Source organism: Nyctibius grandis, chromosome 2 (assembly GCF_013368605.1).
Source record: "Nyctibius grandis isolate bNycGra1 chromosome 2, bNycGra1.pri, whole genome shotgun sequence".
Classification (NCBI taxonomy): domain Eukaryota; kingdom Metazoa; phylum Chordata; class Aves; order Nyctibiiformes; family Nyctibiidae; genus Nyctibius; species Nyctibius grandis.
In genome coordinates, this window is record NC_090659.1 from 29,240,125 (window position 1) to 29,256,052 (window position 15,928).

Below are 15,928 nucleotides of genomic sequence, written 5' to 3' on the forward strand. Positions count from 1 at the left end.
CTGAGCTATTAGCTTGCATTTATATTGCATTTGTGCCATATAATTTAATATGACCTTAAGAAAATTAATAACCTTTCCTTCTTACATGCTTAAATGTTGCAACTTTAAAGGATTCATGCATATTTTCCTGAGTTTCAGTAGCCGTATGAATGTTATGCCTATAAAAATAAAAACAATTTACATGTTTAGGTTCCTAAATTTCACAGATATCTGTGAGGTTAAGTTTAACTTACCTACTTTCCCTTCCATTGTGATGAATACTCTTGCATGCTATATCAGAGTGTATGAGAAATAGTTACAATACTCTAGGTGAGATTTTTCATGTTTTCAGCAATGGCTATGGAAGAGAATTATGCCTGGGAAATTCTACATGTGATGGAAGTTTCCTTTTTCTGTTTTTTGCTATACTTGGTCATTTCAGATAGTCATCATATCTATCCAGAATAAAATTAGGCATCTCAGGGGAGAAGAGTCTAATTCATCTTGCTCTGTTTTTAAATCAGGTGAAGTACCACCAATGAGATGGATAGTAAATTTTGACCAAGATCTTCTAGATGGTCTGGTATTGGCAGCACAGCTGGCAGCTTATTGTCCATATTTGGTAAGTGCAAATAAGTACATACTGTGCAAGTTTTGTACAATGTATTAATATAAGTGGGTTTATTCAGGCCTTGTTTTCCTTTGGAACTGTTGGCTTATGTGGATTTTGAAAAGAAAAAAAACCCCAACATTTAGGAAGTATAGAGTGATTATTTCAGTATTAATTTTTCTTTTCTCTGGGTATATTCTTAATAGGGAATTTTAGTTCAAGATTTATATCTTTTTGGATTGCTAAAAGAGTGAAAATACAAACACAGTAATTTTGCTTACTGGAATATCAAGAGTTTAATTTCTCTGTCTTTGCTAGATTGCTACTCACTTTGTAAGGATGTATACTAATCCAAGAACTCCTGCACAGTTTCTGCACAACTGTTTGATTCTTGTGAATGCTATGCATGCTGTCAATCTGGCTATAGACATAAAGGTAAATGATTTTATACTAGCGGTATTTACATGCTTTTAATATTTTTTTTTCACTTTTTTGATAGTAATACTGTACATCAAATTAAGGCGAGGTTTCAGTGAAGCAGTTTTATTTCATGATGTGCTACAGTGCAATGGAAACCAAAATATACTTAATCACAAGTAATTTCCTTAATTCCTTGCTTTTGTAGAATTGTATATATGCAACTAGCTGAACATAACAAGATTAATTCAGTTCAGATTCTAGCATCATACATCACAAATTGAAAACCTGAGTGGAATTTTTTATTAGTATTCTAAGGCAGTTTAGAAAAAATATATTTAAGAACAAACATCATGCACTTAAACATAAAAAGGAGTGGTAAAAAAATTATATGAATTTCTGGTGACATTTAGGTGCATCTGTCTAATCAAGAAAGCCCACAAGGGTTCTGTCCCAGCTTTGATGCACACAGAAGTCAGTAGCTTTGGACTGCTCAGGGAGCAATGTAGAAAAGGAAAATAAGAGGGAATCAGCTATTTTAAATAGATAATAGTTCAGTAACTAACACACACAACCAGCACATGCAAGATAAGAGCATGAGTCCCTGTGAGCATGTAGCCTTGTAGTACAGTCTTGCCATTGCTATTAACAGGCTGCAAGCTTTGCACTGAGTTTACATGGCCTCAGGACTGGGGTTTGACAAGCCTTCTCCTTTGCTCCCTGAGTGATTAAAAATCCTGTCCTTACCAAAACTCGTGAAAACTCTTTCAGGTCTCATCTTTCTCTAAGAATTTGTGGAGTGCTGCAGCTTCCATCATAAGCAAAGTGAATGTCAGGGACTGTGATGGGCTGGGGTGAGTGTGCAGCATACTGGTCTGGCTAGAAGACCAGAGGAGGACATAGTAGAATAGACATAGTATTTGTCTGTGTATAAGGAAACTTTCCGAAGGAATTAATAGTATTAGAAATCAGAGGTAGAGATGTGGTGTGAACAATGTGGTATGAAAGGAAGCTCAGTTATAACTTTGTTTTTCCCATTCCATTTGATTGTGTTGTGATTACAGGGAAAAAGTAACGCTGCTATTTCCAGTTCTATCAGCTACTGTCTTGCTCCCGCATCCTGACATGGATATGCTGTTATAAATGGCTTTTCTCTCACAAACTAAACCAAGAAAATCTGCTGCTTCATATACTTGTGATTGAAAGGAAGCATAAAAAGATAATCTAGGTATAGTCCTCAAAATGAAGGTGTATTTTGCCTCAGCTTTTAATAAGAAAAACAGGCAGTTCAGCACATGAAAGCAGAGGCTTGATGCCTCATACACAAAAAGAGTTAACCACATTAAAGGTGGAAGCAGAACTCCAGGACATTCTCCTTAATACGCTTAGTGTGTTTTAAGACTACAATGTCTATGATACTACAATATTATTAGTTCAGCATATTTTTTAGGTATTGGTGTTTTTATAGATGGGAAAGTCCATCTCTGTACAGATTAGGAATTTTAAAAAAGCGATATAATCAGTTAACACCAGAAGAAAGAACAGATCTTGGAACTTCAAGGTCTGAATTTTAGTTCTAGCTAAGGCATGTTCTACAAACAAAATATCATGGGAAGTAAAGAAAAATAGAGCATGTAAAGAATACTTTTGACATAGATTTATTGGAATTCATATATGCTTTTCTAAGCCTACTGTAGAAATTTCTTAAGCTTCTTGTTCTTCAGCAGTAAAAGCAGCAAAATACATGAATCCTGTTGCTGAACTGTCCTAATTTGGGATTTTTCTGTTACTCTTGTTTCTTACATTTATCAGACTAAAACGTTCCAACAGTACTGACAAACTTCTTGACTATCAGGCAATCACTGCTTCTGAACTTTCAGGACAGCTTTGCAGTAATTAATGCAAGGTTGATGGTGACAGCACAACCCGAAAAACGTGTCAGGTCTGGAATAGATGACATTTTCAATCACTTCAAAATCTAAGATTCTGTAATCATAAAGAAGTTTAACTGTCTGGAAGACTTCAGCTGCAAGTTTAAATGATACCTCTAAGAGGGTTCAAGGCTTTTAAATCCTCTTAAGGATTAAGATATAGGCTTAAGATGGAATACTTTGGGCAAGAAATTCTTTGTTTCCACTTTCTAATCATGACTGACAGTCCAACCCTGGAGTATTAATGGTGTCTTTCTATGTATTTTTTTCTTTGTGTTTGATATTTTTAAGTTCTAAACTGCTTTGATTTGAAGAAGATTCAATTGAAAGCCCAAAATAAAATATGCAAGATAGGATGGTGGATAGCAGTGATGTGGAGGGAATGTACGTGACAAGGATAGATTAGGAGAAACGATGCAGTGATTGGGGATTGCCAGTAGAGGAACTCAACTTGTTACTGATTTAAAATTGGGACCAACAATACTGACATTTACATTTGGGACCAAGTAAAAGGGAGGGTATTTTCAAACAAGATATAGAAGATGTTGTGAGTAGTCGGAGAGTGTTAAGAAGCTGAAAATGAATGTGGCTATTCTGTTGAAATGAAGGGGGGAGTTCAGCACTGTTGTGGAGTAGAAAGCAGTGAAACTTGTCAATAACATGGTCATATAAGGAAGAAAGGAGGGTAGATGATAACCCCAAGACTTGAGTCTAAAATGAAGGAGAGAAAGAAAATGATGTCATCAGCCAATGGAGAAGAGGAAAGAAATTCAGTAACATAGAGTTTTTTGAATTTCCAGTATATGTAAGAAATTTTCCTTGAGGTAGTCTACAGATTATTATATACACTTAGAAAGGTAACTTCCTGACTGTCACTTAGGGTTTCACTCGTACTTTTATTGTAATAATCTCTAAGGAAGATTAACACTTTTTTGTCTTCAGTTTCCTGTACTTTAATAGGGAGCTATTAGCTCGGTAAATATGGCAACTTCTTGACAAAACTAACTTTAAGGAAAAGGATTTCTTTCTTAATTCTTAGTTATTTGACTATTCTGGAAAAAACAGTTGAAGAAAGTAGTAAAGGACTGAATCTCCCTAATCATTCTTACAAAAGTGGATGCAACAACTATTTGCTTTGATCTGTAAGACTGATAAATCAGAGCATTAGATAAGAACATTTGGCTGGAATTTAGCTTTATTGATAGTCCTGTGCAAAGCATTTGATTCTGTCCCACACAACATCTTTGTCTCTGAAATGGAGAGTCATGGATTTGACGGATGGACCACTCGGTGGATAAGGAATTGCCTGGATGGTCGAACTCAAAGAGTTGCAGTCAGCTGCTCAATGTCCAAGTGGACACCAGTGACGAGTGGTGTCTCTCAGGGGTCAGTACTGGGACCAGTATTATTCAACATCTTTTTTGGGGACATGGACAGTGGGATTGAGTGCACCCTCAGGAATTTTGTAGATGACACCAAGCTGAGTGGTGTGGTAGATACTCTAGAGGATGCCATCCAAGGACCTTGACAGGCTACAGAGGTGGGTCTGTGTGAACATCATGAAGTTCAACAAGGCCAATTGTAAGGCCCTGCACCTGGATCGGAGCAATCCCAAAGATGGATACAGGCTGGACGATAAGTGGATTGAGAGCAGCCCTGAGGAGAAGGACTTGGGGGTATTGGTGGATGAAAAACTAAATATGAGCTGGCAATGTGTGCTCAGAGCCCAGAAAGCCAATCACATCCTGGGCTGCATCAAAAGAATGTGGCCAGCAAGTGTCATAAGACCCTACGTGGAGTACTGTGTTCAGCTCTGGGGCCCCCAGCATAAGAAAGACATGGACCTGCTCAAGCAGGTCCAGAGGAGGGCCATGAAGAAGATAAGGGGGCTGGAGCACCTCTCCTATGAGGACAGGCTGACAGAGTTTGTGTTGTTCAACCTGGAGAAGAGAAGGCTCTACGTAGACATTCTAGCAGCCTTCCGGTACTTAAAGGGGACTTACAGGAAAGAAGGGGAGGGACTTTTTATCAGGGAGTGTAGTGATAGGATGAGGCATAATGGTTTTAAAATGAAAGAGGGTAGATTTAGATTAGATATTAGGAAGAAATTCTTGACTGTGAGGGTGGTGAGACACTGGAACAGGTTGGCTGGAGAAGTTATGGATGCCCTGTCCCTGGAAGTGTTCAAGGCCAGGTTGGATGAGGCTTTGAGCAACCTGGTCTAGTGGAAGGTGTCTCTGCCCATGTCAGGGGGATTGGAACTAGATGATCTCTAAGGTCCCTTCCAACCCAAACCATTCTGTGATTCTATTCTACGATTCTATCATTCACTGGCATGATGAGGTCTATGGAAACATATGCAATTGCAACAGACAAGTGATCTGTTCAGGCATGTCTAGTTTTAAGTTTACCTGGATTATATCCTTGGGCAACCCATAAACTTGTGGAAATGAAAGAATAGGAAAATGTATGTTTCAAAATCGGTGGTACGTTTTATTTCTGTGTGAGCAACTGAAAATTACTCAAATCTCATGATGGTCTCACCTGGGATATTTCTAAAGAGAAGCTGGATGTGTCTGGGATAGATATAGTCTTTTAATAAGGATATTAATATGTTTATACATTAGAATCATAGAATCATAGAATTGTTTAGGTTGGAAAAGACCTTTAAGATCATCAAGTCCAACCATTAACCCAGCACTGCCAAGTCACCACTAAACCATGTCCCTGAGCACCACATCTAAATGTCTTTTAAATACCTTCAGGGATGGTGACTCCACCATCCCTGGGCAGCCTGTTGCAATGGTTGATAACCCTTTTGGTGAACAAATTTTTCCTAATGTCCAATCTAAACCTCCCCTGGTGCAAATTGAGGCCGTTTCCTCTTGTCCTATCGTTTGTTACTTGGGAGAAGAGACTAGCACCCTCCTCGCTACAACCTCCTTTCAGGTGGTTGAAGACAGCAATAAGGTCTCCCCTGAGCCTCTTTTTCTTCAGACTAAACAACCCCAGTTCCCTCAGCTGCTCCTCATAAGACTTGTGCTCTAGACTCTTCACCAGCTTTGTTGCTCTTCTACAAACATACAAAAATATAGACTTTTAAGCTTTATTTAAACACTAAAATGACTATCTTTTTTTCCAGACTTGCTGACTGTTCCTTCCTCACATTGACTTTGAGCTTATTGAAAACTTGGCTGCTGGACTTGTATGAGCAAAGCCTTTATAAACTTGCGAAACTCCTTTTGTTCACAATCAACATTGTTTCCTATGTGTTTTCTCTTTCAAGTTCAGTGTTTAAGCTGTACATATCTGGAAATAATTAATAAAGATTAAATGTATGGCTTTCTGTTTCTGACATTAAATATAATATTTTTATTACCTTGTGTTTATTTAATACTTTTGCCGTAATTTTCAGTAGTCATTTGCCATTGTTGGTTAAATTTGATTACCTAGGTAACATCTCATGGCCACTGATTCCAAGCCTGTTCTATTTTTCAGTTTTTTTGTGCCCTGCCAGAAGCTGTTATTTGGCAGAGGATTTCTATTTTCATCAATGCTTTGTAGGCTTTGTAGTGGAGGAAGACTTCTGCATGATTTTTACATCTGTTCAGTAGTTTGCTTCATTACACTATTCAACTAATAATTACGTGTTCAGAAAAATTGCGAATGTTATTATCACAAGAACTGGTTCAGCGATCTTCTCCTTTCTGATATCTTCTAGTAAAGTTTTTCTCTGCTTTCCAAAGTCAGAACTTTGGCTTATAGTTACTGTGATTATTTTTGATTTAAAAAACCATGATCTGTTTTTTTCTTTTCCTTTTCCAGCTAGATAGATTAATATTGTTTATAACATATTCTACTATAAGCATCAATCCACTGCACTGCTATGCTAATAAAACAAAACGGGCAGCATTTTCTAAATATCAGGGAATGATTTAGAGGCAGTTAATGCCATTTAATTTTTGCATTAAGTTATAAACCTATTTTCATAAAATTAAAAGGCATTATTTGTAAGCAGCTACAAACTGTTTTCTGAGCCATAGTACCAGCAATACTAAAGACCAGACTTTTATAATATGCAGGTGATTGAAAACATGGAGAGCTGATTATGGAATTAAAGGCACAGAGCAGATGGTGTTGCAACAGTTAAACAACTCTGTTTTCACAATGGAACCTATCTACTAGCCCTTGAATTTCTTGTCCAGTTTTGATATAGTCCTAAATTGGAATATTTAGAATTTGAAGTATAATAATTTACCCAGTCTCCAGCAATTTCTTTAGCTAGGCAACATTAGAGCACAAATAAACACCTAAGAAGCAAGCACCCAACTCTGCAAGAAATGTGAGAAGCTTTTTCATATTTTGAGAAACTTTGTTATGGATACAATTTAAGGCATAAATCTGTTAAACTTTATTAATTACTATTGTTTGCTAAAACAGAATTTTCTAAAGCAAATAATGTGTATAGACTATGTGAATTTTCTGCTGAATGTTATGAAGTACACTGATGTTTATTTTTTTTATTTAGTTCCTAGAGTAGTAGATTAATGCAACAAATACAGTTTTATGAATTCAGCACAGAATAAAACAGAGTAATGTTTTCTGAGTGAATAATTTCAGATCTAAGTGGAAATAAGTAGAAGTAGGTGGCAAAAGAAAGTTAGGCTTCAACAGATAATCTGCTCTGGCATCTTTGCTATCTTAAATGAAAATGCAGGAAAGATGGACAGTAGACGTGTAAAACAACAGCTGCATTGGAATAACTTCTAGAAATACTTGTTCACATTCGATAGCCATTACTGAGATAAGTGAATGGAAAACATCAGAATATTTTTCAGACTTCAGGTTTGAAGAGTTTGGCAAAGAAGAATCTTTTTTACTTTGCATAGTAAGTGCACCCTAAAATTCCAAACTTAAAAAACAGTGGTGATGGAAATAAACAGAAATACAAGATGAGGCATGTGATTACAGCAGTGCAAGAAGAGTACATGAAATGATTCTTAAGCATTATGGGGATAAGCATTATCTAGGAAACTATGGAGAGTGACAGGGAAACTTCAGATCAGTGCCCAGTGATGCACTCACTCTCTTGGAAGGTTAGAGAAGGAGCTGTGCTAGAACTACTGGGAGTAGGGTGTGATGCCTGGCTGGGCACAGGGCAAGGAAAGAGGGAGAAAGCAGTCAGTAACTCTTCCTGCCTTTGTGCTTCATGGAGTCAATGGGTTTTCCAGCAGGGGAGCTCCAGTTCTGCCTTTTCTATGGAATCTCCTACCTGTTTCTGACTTAATAAAACAGAAGGAGAATTAAGAAAACTTGGAGGTTACCTAGTAAGATGTAATGCAAGATGAATTTGATATGTATCTGGGTAAAAATGCTATAAGGCTTGTCTGTTGTAATATATCTTGACAGGTTTCTCCTTCCTGTTGTACCAAACGAACAAAAATTCATGTTCCTTGTAGTACAAAGCACACAGAACACATTCATGCATAACTATAGGCATTTAATTTGCAGGACTACAGGCATTTATTTTAATCAGGGCTGAGCTGTAGTCAGTAATAAATCTGCGAAGCTTTCAGCACCTACATCACCTTTCCAAAATGTTTATCCTTTAGGAAAGGACTGCACCCCTTCTCTCCTTTTAGTCCATGAGCCAAGCCCCACCATCTTTTCCAGTACTCAGAATCTCTCTTTTCTCTTCTCACCCTGCCATATAATGCTTTAGGGTATGGAGAAGGAGAGGTTCCTCTTCCTAAAGTAGATATTAGGAATCTATTCAGGGATATGTCTCCTTCTGGTTTCCTTGCAAACAAGGAGATGAAGCCTTGTTAAAAATATGATTTTCTGAAATGTCTATCATAGAGTCATCAAATGATATAGTCTGAATGCTCTTCAGACTTAGCTACTGTCAAGGCCCTGGGGGCACCCAGCCCTGACTGCTCCTGCCCAGCCGCTCAAGACTCCCTCCACTCTGCCCACAGACCAGGACCCCATGTCAGCCCCCTGGGACCGTCAGCCCCTGTCCCAGCGATGCCACAGCAGGGCTGGTCTCCAGCTCCCCACAGCCCTGCCCTGCCCAGCCATGGGAGCTGCCAAGCCAGACCCACCCATAGGCCCTCATCCCAGCCTTGGCCTGTCCTGGTCCCTAGGGAGGTGCCTGATGGCTGTGGCTGGCGCTGCCCCAGTGCCCCCTGGCTGCCCTGCTCCTGGCTGGGGAGTGGGACAGGCCCTGACTGGCTTCTGCTCTGCAGCTGTGTTATATTGCCTTTGGCTTCTGGCTCCCTGGCCCAGAGAGAGCAGCTGGCCCTTGCTGTGCCCTGGAAACTCTCTCTGCCTTAGTTTCCCTTTCAAGTTTGGAGGAATTATAGCTTCACTGGCCTTTCTGGATTTGTTTTCTCCTACTGAATTGAGGATTCTTACATACAAGACATGGAACATCGCATTATAGCACAGTGCCTCATGGGCTGAAGGAGCCAGAGAAAACACTGCTGCGTTCATCTGTGAGAATTCTTTGATTTCTCCTTTTTGTAAAACACGATGGGAAACTTCTGGCCAGCTTGTAGACTGGATGGGAAAGAACGATTCGGAGAGCTTTAAACTAGATTCGAAGGGGGATGGGGTGGTAGCTGGGCTTGCACCACTGGGGCAACGCTCTAGTGTTGAGGTAGACCAGGAGGCCTCCCATCCCCCTGGGGTGAATTCAGGGGGTGAATCTGGGATGAAACCGGTGTGCCCAGCTCGCTCCCTGAAATGCCTGTACACCAATGCATGCAGCATGGGGAATAAGCAGGAGGAGTTAGAAATCCGTGTTCGGTCGGGGGGCTATGATCTAGTGGCAATTACAGAGACTTGGTGGGATGCCTCGCATGACTGGAATGTGGTCATGGATGGCTATGTCCTGTTCAGGAAAGACAGGCCGCTAAGGAGAGGTGGTGGAGTTGCTCTTTATGTGAGTGAGCAGCTAGAATGTATTGAGTTCTGTCCAGAGGCGGATCAGGAGCGAGTTGAGAGTTTGTGGGTGCGAATTAAGGGGCAGGCTGGCAGGGGTGATACTGTTGTGGGTGTCTATTACAGGCCACCGGATCAGGATGAGGAGGGTGATGAGGCCTTCTACAGGCAGCTGAGAGCAGTCTCGCAATTACAGGGCCTGGTTGTCATGGGGGATTTCAACTACCCTGATATTTGCTGGGAGGCCTACTCAGCCAGCCATCCCCAGTCCAGGAGGTTCCTCCAGTGCGTTGATGATAACTTTCTGATGCAAATGGTGGATGAGCCAACTAGGAGAGGAGCGCTGCTGGATCTGATCCTCACTAACAAGGAGGGTCTGGTTGAAGCAATGAAGGTTGAGGGCAGCCTTGGTTGTAGTGACCATGAGATGGTAGAGTTCAGGATCTCATGTGGCAGGAACAGAATAGCTAGCAGAATCACAACCCTGAACTTCAGGAGGGCCAACTTTGGCCTTTTCAAGCAATTGCTAGGGGAAATCCCATGGGACAGGGTACTAGAAGGTAAGGGGGCCCAAGATAGTTGGTTAGCATTCAAGGACTGCTTCTTCCGAGCTCAAGATCAGAGCATCCCAGCAGGTAGGAAGTCAAGGAAGGGTACCAGGAGACCTGCATGGTTGAACAGGGAACTGCTGGGCAAACTGAAGTGGAAGAAGAGGGTGTACAGATCGTGGAAGGAGGGGCTGGCCACTTGGGAGGAATATAAGTCTGTTGTCAGAGGATGTAGGGAGGCAACTAGGAAAGCTAAGGCCTCCTTGGAATTAAACGTTGCAAGAGAGGTCAAGGACAACAGAAAGGGCTTCTTCAAATACATTGCAGGTAAAGCCAACACTAGAGGCAATGTAGGCCCACTGATGAATGAGGTGGGGGTCCTGGAGACAGAGGATAAAAAGAAGGCGGAGTTACTGAATGCCTTCTTTGCCTCTGTCTATACTGTTGGAGGCTGTCCTGAGGAGCCCCGGACCCCTGTGGCCCCAGAAGAAGTCAGGATAGAGGAGGAATCTGTCTTGGTTGATGAGGGCTGGGTCAGGGACCAATTAAGCAACCTGGACGTCCATAAATCGATGGGCCCTGATGGGATGCACCCGCGGGTGCTGAGGGAGCTGGCAGAAGTCATTGCTAGGCCACTCTCCATCATCTTTGCTAAGTCGTGGGCAACGGGAGAGGTGCCTGAGGACTGGAGGAAAGCAAATGTCACTCCAGTCTTCAAAAAGGGCAAGAAGGAGGACCCGGGTAACTATAGACCGGTCAGCCTCACCTCCATCCCTGGAAAGGTGATGAAACAACTTGTTCTTGATGCTGTCTCTAGGTGCATCAAGGACAGGGGGATCATTAGGGGCAGTCAACATGGCTTCACCAACGGGAAGTCTTGCTCAACCAACTTGATAGCCTTTTATGAGGATGTTACCCGGTGGATAGATGAGGGTAAAGCTGTGGATGTGGTCTATCTCGATTTCAGTAAAGCGTTTGACACTGTCTCCCACAGCATCCTCGCAGCTAAACTGAGGAAGTGTGGTCTGGCTGATCGGGTAGTGAGGTGGATTGTGAACTGGCTGAAGGAAAGAAGCCAGAGAGTAGTGGTCAGTGGGACAGAGTCCAGTTGGAGGTCTGTGTCTAGCGGAGTTCCGCAAGGATCGGTTCTGGGACCAGTTCTATTCAATATATTCATTAATGACTTGGATGAGGGATTAGAGTGCGCTGTCAGCAAGTTCGCTGATGACACAAAACTGGGAGGAGTGGCTGATGTGCCGGAAGGCTGCGCAGCCATTCAGAGAGACCTGGACAGGCTGGAGAGTTGGGCGGGGAGAAATTTAATGAAATATAACAAGGGCAAGTGTAGAGTCCTGCATCTGAGCAAGAACAACCCCATGTACCAGTACAAGTTGGGGACAGAGCTGTTGGAGAGCAGCGTAGGGGAAAGGGACCTGGGGGTCCTAGTGGACAACAGGATGACCATGAGCCAGCAGTGTGCCCTTGTGGCCAAGAAGGCCAATGGCATCCTGGGGTGTATTAGAAGGGGTGTGGTCAGCAGGTCGAGAGAGGTTCTCCTCCCCCTCTACTCTGCCCTGGTGAGGCCGCATCTGGAGTATCGTGTCCAGTTCTGGGCCCCTCAGTTCAAGAAGGACAGGGAACTGCTAGAGAGAGTCCAGCGCAGAGCCACGAAGATGATTAAGGGAGTGGAACATCTCCCTTATGAGGAGAGGCTGAGGGAGCTGGGTCTCTTTAGCTTAGAGAAGAGGAGACTGAGGGGTGACCTCATTAATGTTTATAAATATGTAAAGGGCAAGTGTCAAGAAGATGGAGCCAGGCTCTTCTCAGTGACATCCCTTGACAGGACAAGGGGCAATGGGTGCAAGCTGGAACACAGGAGGTTCCACTTAAATTTGAGGAAAAACTTCTTTACGGTGAGGGTGACCGAACACTGGAACAGGCTGCCCAGAGAGGTTGTGGAGTCTCCTTCTCTGGAGACATTCAAAACCCGCCTGGACGCGTTCCTGTGTGATATGGTCTAGGCAATCCTGCTCCGGCAGGGGGATTGGACTAGATGATCTTTCGAGGTCCCTTCCAATCCCTAACATTCTGTGATTCTGTGATTCTGTGTGATTCTGTGATTATTCCTGCCTTGGAAATGCTGTGTTGGTTTGACTCCTTGCATTTCTGAATTTAGAATCCAGTTTATTCTAGATTTTTCTGGTTTGAAATGCAGAATTGTTTTCACCCATCTGTGACAACAAAAGAGCATCTTATTTTCCCTTTTCTATGTCAGATGTGGGTTCATTCTTGGTAGCAGAAGAGATGGGCACCCTGTTTTGATGACTTTTTAGGAAATGAAGAAAAAATAGTAAGCTCTTTTTATTTACTTCTTGGTGTTCTCTTGAATCTTCAAAAATAAAACTGTACTTTCTGTAGGGCTAGAATGCCATAGGCTGTTGAAAGTGAGCATTACTTCAAATGCTTGGTGTTATTGCATTTATTTAGAGCATGTTCATTAAGAAAAGTTAACTTATAGCTCCATCTTTTCTTCCAGATTCTTTCTTTCTTGTTTATACTGAACATGACTTCAAAAGGAGAGTGTTTTGTTAGGCTGCCTTTACAGTTTTTACACACAGTCAAAGGGAGACTGTGCATAGGCTTAGAATAAAAAGAAATTAAGATTTCTAGCTAGACAGAAATCATATGTGGTTCAGGAAGTCTCTTGCCTTAGCCTGGGAAAATACTCAAGTGTATATGTACTTACCGTATAATCATTTTCATTTAGGCATCAGATTCTAGTGGTGTCCTTTTGGCCCATGATCTGAGCCAATAGGCTGCTCTTAGGTTCTTATTTTGTATAAAGGTTTTTCTACATGGAATATTTGCTTTAAGCTACTGAGGTTTTTTGTGTCATGTGGAAGAATGTGGCTCCACTAGAGTTTCAAATGTTTGCCCTTTATACCCTTTCTCTTCACAAATTGTTGTATTAAAATGCAGCTTTTGCTAGCTGAAGAAAACCTTTGTCTGTTGCTGATTCAACAGCCATCAAGTAGAAGCTGTTTGAGGGTGGAGCTATTTGTACTTGTGCTCAGTAATGCATCATTTTGCTTTCTTAGCGCTCCTGCCGTAGAACTTAAGTCTCAGCTGCTTTTTATGGTGATGTGTTTTAGGCAATAGATTTCTGCCAATATTGCATTTTAATAACATCAAAAGAGGAAGAAAACTCAATAAGCAATTTATAATTAAAAAGAATTCATAAACTATTAATGACAGGCAGGCTTATTTCTGTATGTAAAGAATGAAACAGAGAAGAATTTAAAATAACGACAGAGAGGTGTTTAACAATAATCACTAAATCCTTAAGCCACTAATTTCCAGAAGCTGGCAAATTATGTCAATGGAAAGACCACTTTGTGTTTGCCCAATTTCTACACTCTTTACTCAAGCAACTGCTCTGTTGGCAGATGCAGAATAGTGTGATACCCAGTCTCTGATACTCCAAGGAGATCCATAAGCAATTAGATCTTGTGGATCCTTGTTCAATGTCATTACAGCTGCTTTTGTATTCTGCCAAGGAACATTAATGAAACTCCTTTTTGCCATACCTGCAGGAGGAACTAACTAGAGGAACAAGGGCCTTTCTGCAAAATATGAAGATAGACTCACTGTTGTGTTCTCTTTGGAATATATATTTACTTTTTCACAGAGTATTTTATTACATCTTGAGCTTTTAGTAATTAGGAAATCGAATTGCCTGGTTTGTAGAAGTGCTGCAATATATGCTCTAGTGTAAAATTTTAACTTGGAAATAAAAATTTACTCAGATAGTTAAGATGATAGACGATATGTCTATACATCTCTCTTGCTGCACTAGAGACAGTTCAGAAGAGGCAAAAATGTTTGCTCCCTTTTTCAGCCCATGTGGCTAATAAATGTGATGCCTTTTCCCAAACTCTCTTCATTGATATTTGGAAAGCAGAGTAACCGCAGTTATCCAAAAGTTTCTGATAATGAGAATGAAATTTTTACCTTGATTTCAAGGTTCCTAGTGGGAATCCACATGGGACTGGTTCTTCCAATGAAGTTTCTTTATTGAGTTGACTATTTTAGGCTTATTATCTCCCACTTTTTTTTTTTTTATTGCTAGAATTTTCTGTTCTCGGAAATGACAATCAAAAGAATTTTTAAGTAATTATCCAAAAAACATGTTTTATAGCCTTGGAGAAATATGAATGGAAGAGAGAGAAAAACATAATCCCATATCTATAATTAACTGTGTTAATTGACTTTAAATCCCATATCTATAATTGACTGTGTTTTAGTACATATGGGAACACTTAATTAAGTAATATTGTTTTCAGATGTTTCAATAATCTGGATTTCTATGCTTAATTTTATCTTCTTAATACTGAAAAGGAAAATATAATCTGTACAAGAATTTTATTAGATTAAAAAATTGCTACATTTTCTTAGTGTAATTTAAATGTGTAGCATTTTTCCCATACAATAAAATACAGAATTGGCTCATCTAGAAGCAGACATACACTAAGATGAGACATTAACTAATGCAAATAATTTTTCTACATAGACTCGCATGAGAGAGTAGGTGACTGACTAAATAGCTGCCCTGTTTCCTTCATCCTGCTACTTTAGAAAAAGTATCCACTCCCTTGATTAATCTGCTGGAGAGTATTGAGGTTCTGGAATAAATGGTTCATTATGAAAATTGCCTCATAAGAATCAATTAAAAAAAGATTTAAAGATCTTTTTTCCTCTAATGCTCCATTTAGGCAATAAACATCTTCACGTTGAGGACAAGAGTGTAGTTGGTCATAAAAATAAAATAAAGTGTGGGCTGCAAGTGTGGTCCTGTGAAAAATTGGTATAATGTAGTTTATATAAGAAATATTAATGTATAGGAATATTTGTTATTCTCAGAGATCCCTGGAAAATTTAATAGTATTGACAATAAGTATTAAAATGAGACTGTACTGGCAAAGAATCAAAAGAAAATTAAGTTGATATAACTTTTTCCTCATAGTTTACTATTAAGAGGTTTTGGTCCTAAAATGGTACAGTGGTAACAAAATTTACCCATGTTATCTAGAGTGATATTTTTTTTACAAAACGAGCAAAGTTTTTAAAATATTTCACAAAAGTGGTTGTGCCAAAAACCTGGGCTCCTTATTCAATATAGTTCAAGTAATGTCACATTTTATTAGATGGACTATATTTATTTACTTTAATTTTTTTATTAATCTGACCTTCTCAAAAGTGTCACATTACCATTTTTATTGCTTTCTTAACTTACCCAGAAAAGATAACCAAGGCTTCCGTTGGAGTATCACATTCTCTTTACATACTACCACAGCTGGAGTCATCTGGCAAATTTCAGTTTGAGTTGCCCTGTTCTCATGAGGGGTCTCACAGTATCACCATACACTCTTCTACCGCAAGTCTTTGCTTCATATCTAATAAGTTGCAGGCTTGCTGATTTTTCAGGTTACGTTACAAGA

At 40.2% G+C, this 15,928-nt stretch overlaps 1 protein-coding gene across 1 annotated transcript in view; it reads left to right on the forward strand.

Annotated features, from left to right (window-relative positions):
* The window catches only part of CFAP47 (cilia and flagella associated protein 47), a 356,696-nt gene that overhangs the window by 104,146 nt on the left and 236,622 nt on the right, over nucleotides 1-15,928 (forward strand). The window contains exons 34-35 of the mRNA XM_068422067.1: nucleotides 504-601; nucleotides 908-1,024. Coding sequence (XP_068278168.1) covers nucleotides 504-601; nucleotides 908-1,024 — 215 coding nt within the window. The remainder of the gene's footprint in view (nucleotides 1-503; nucleotides 602-907; nucleotides 1,025-15,928) is intronic.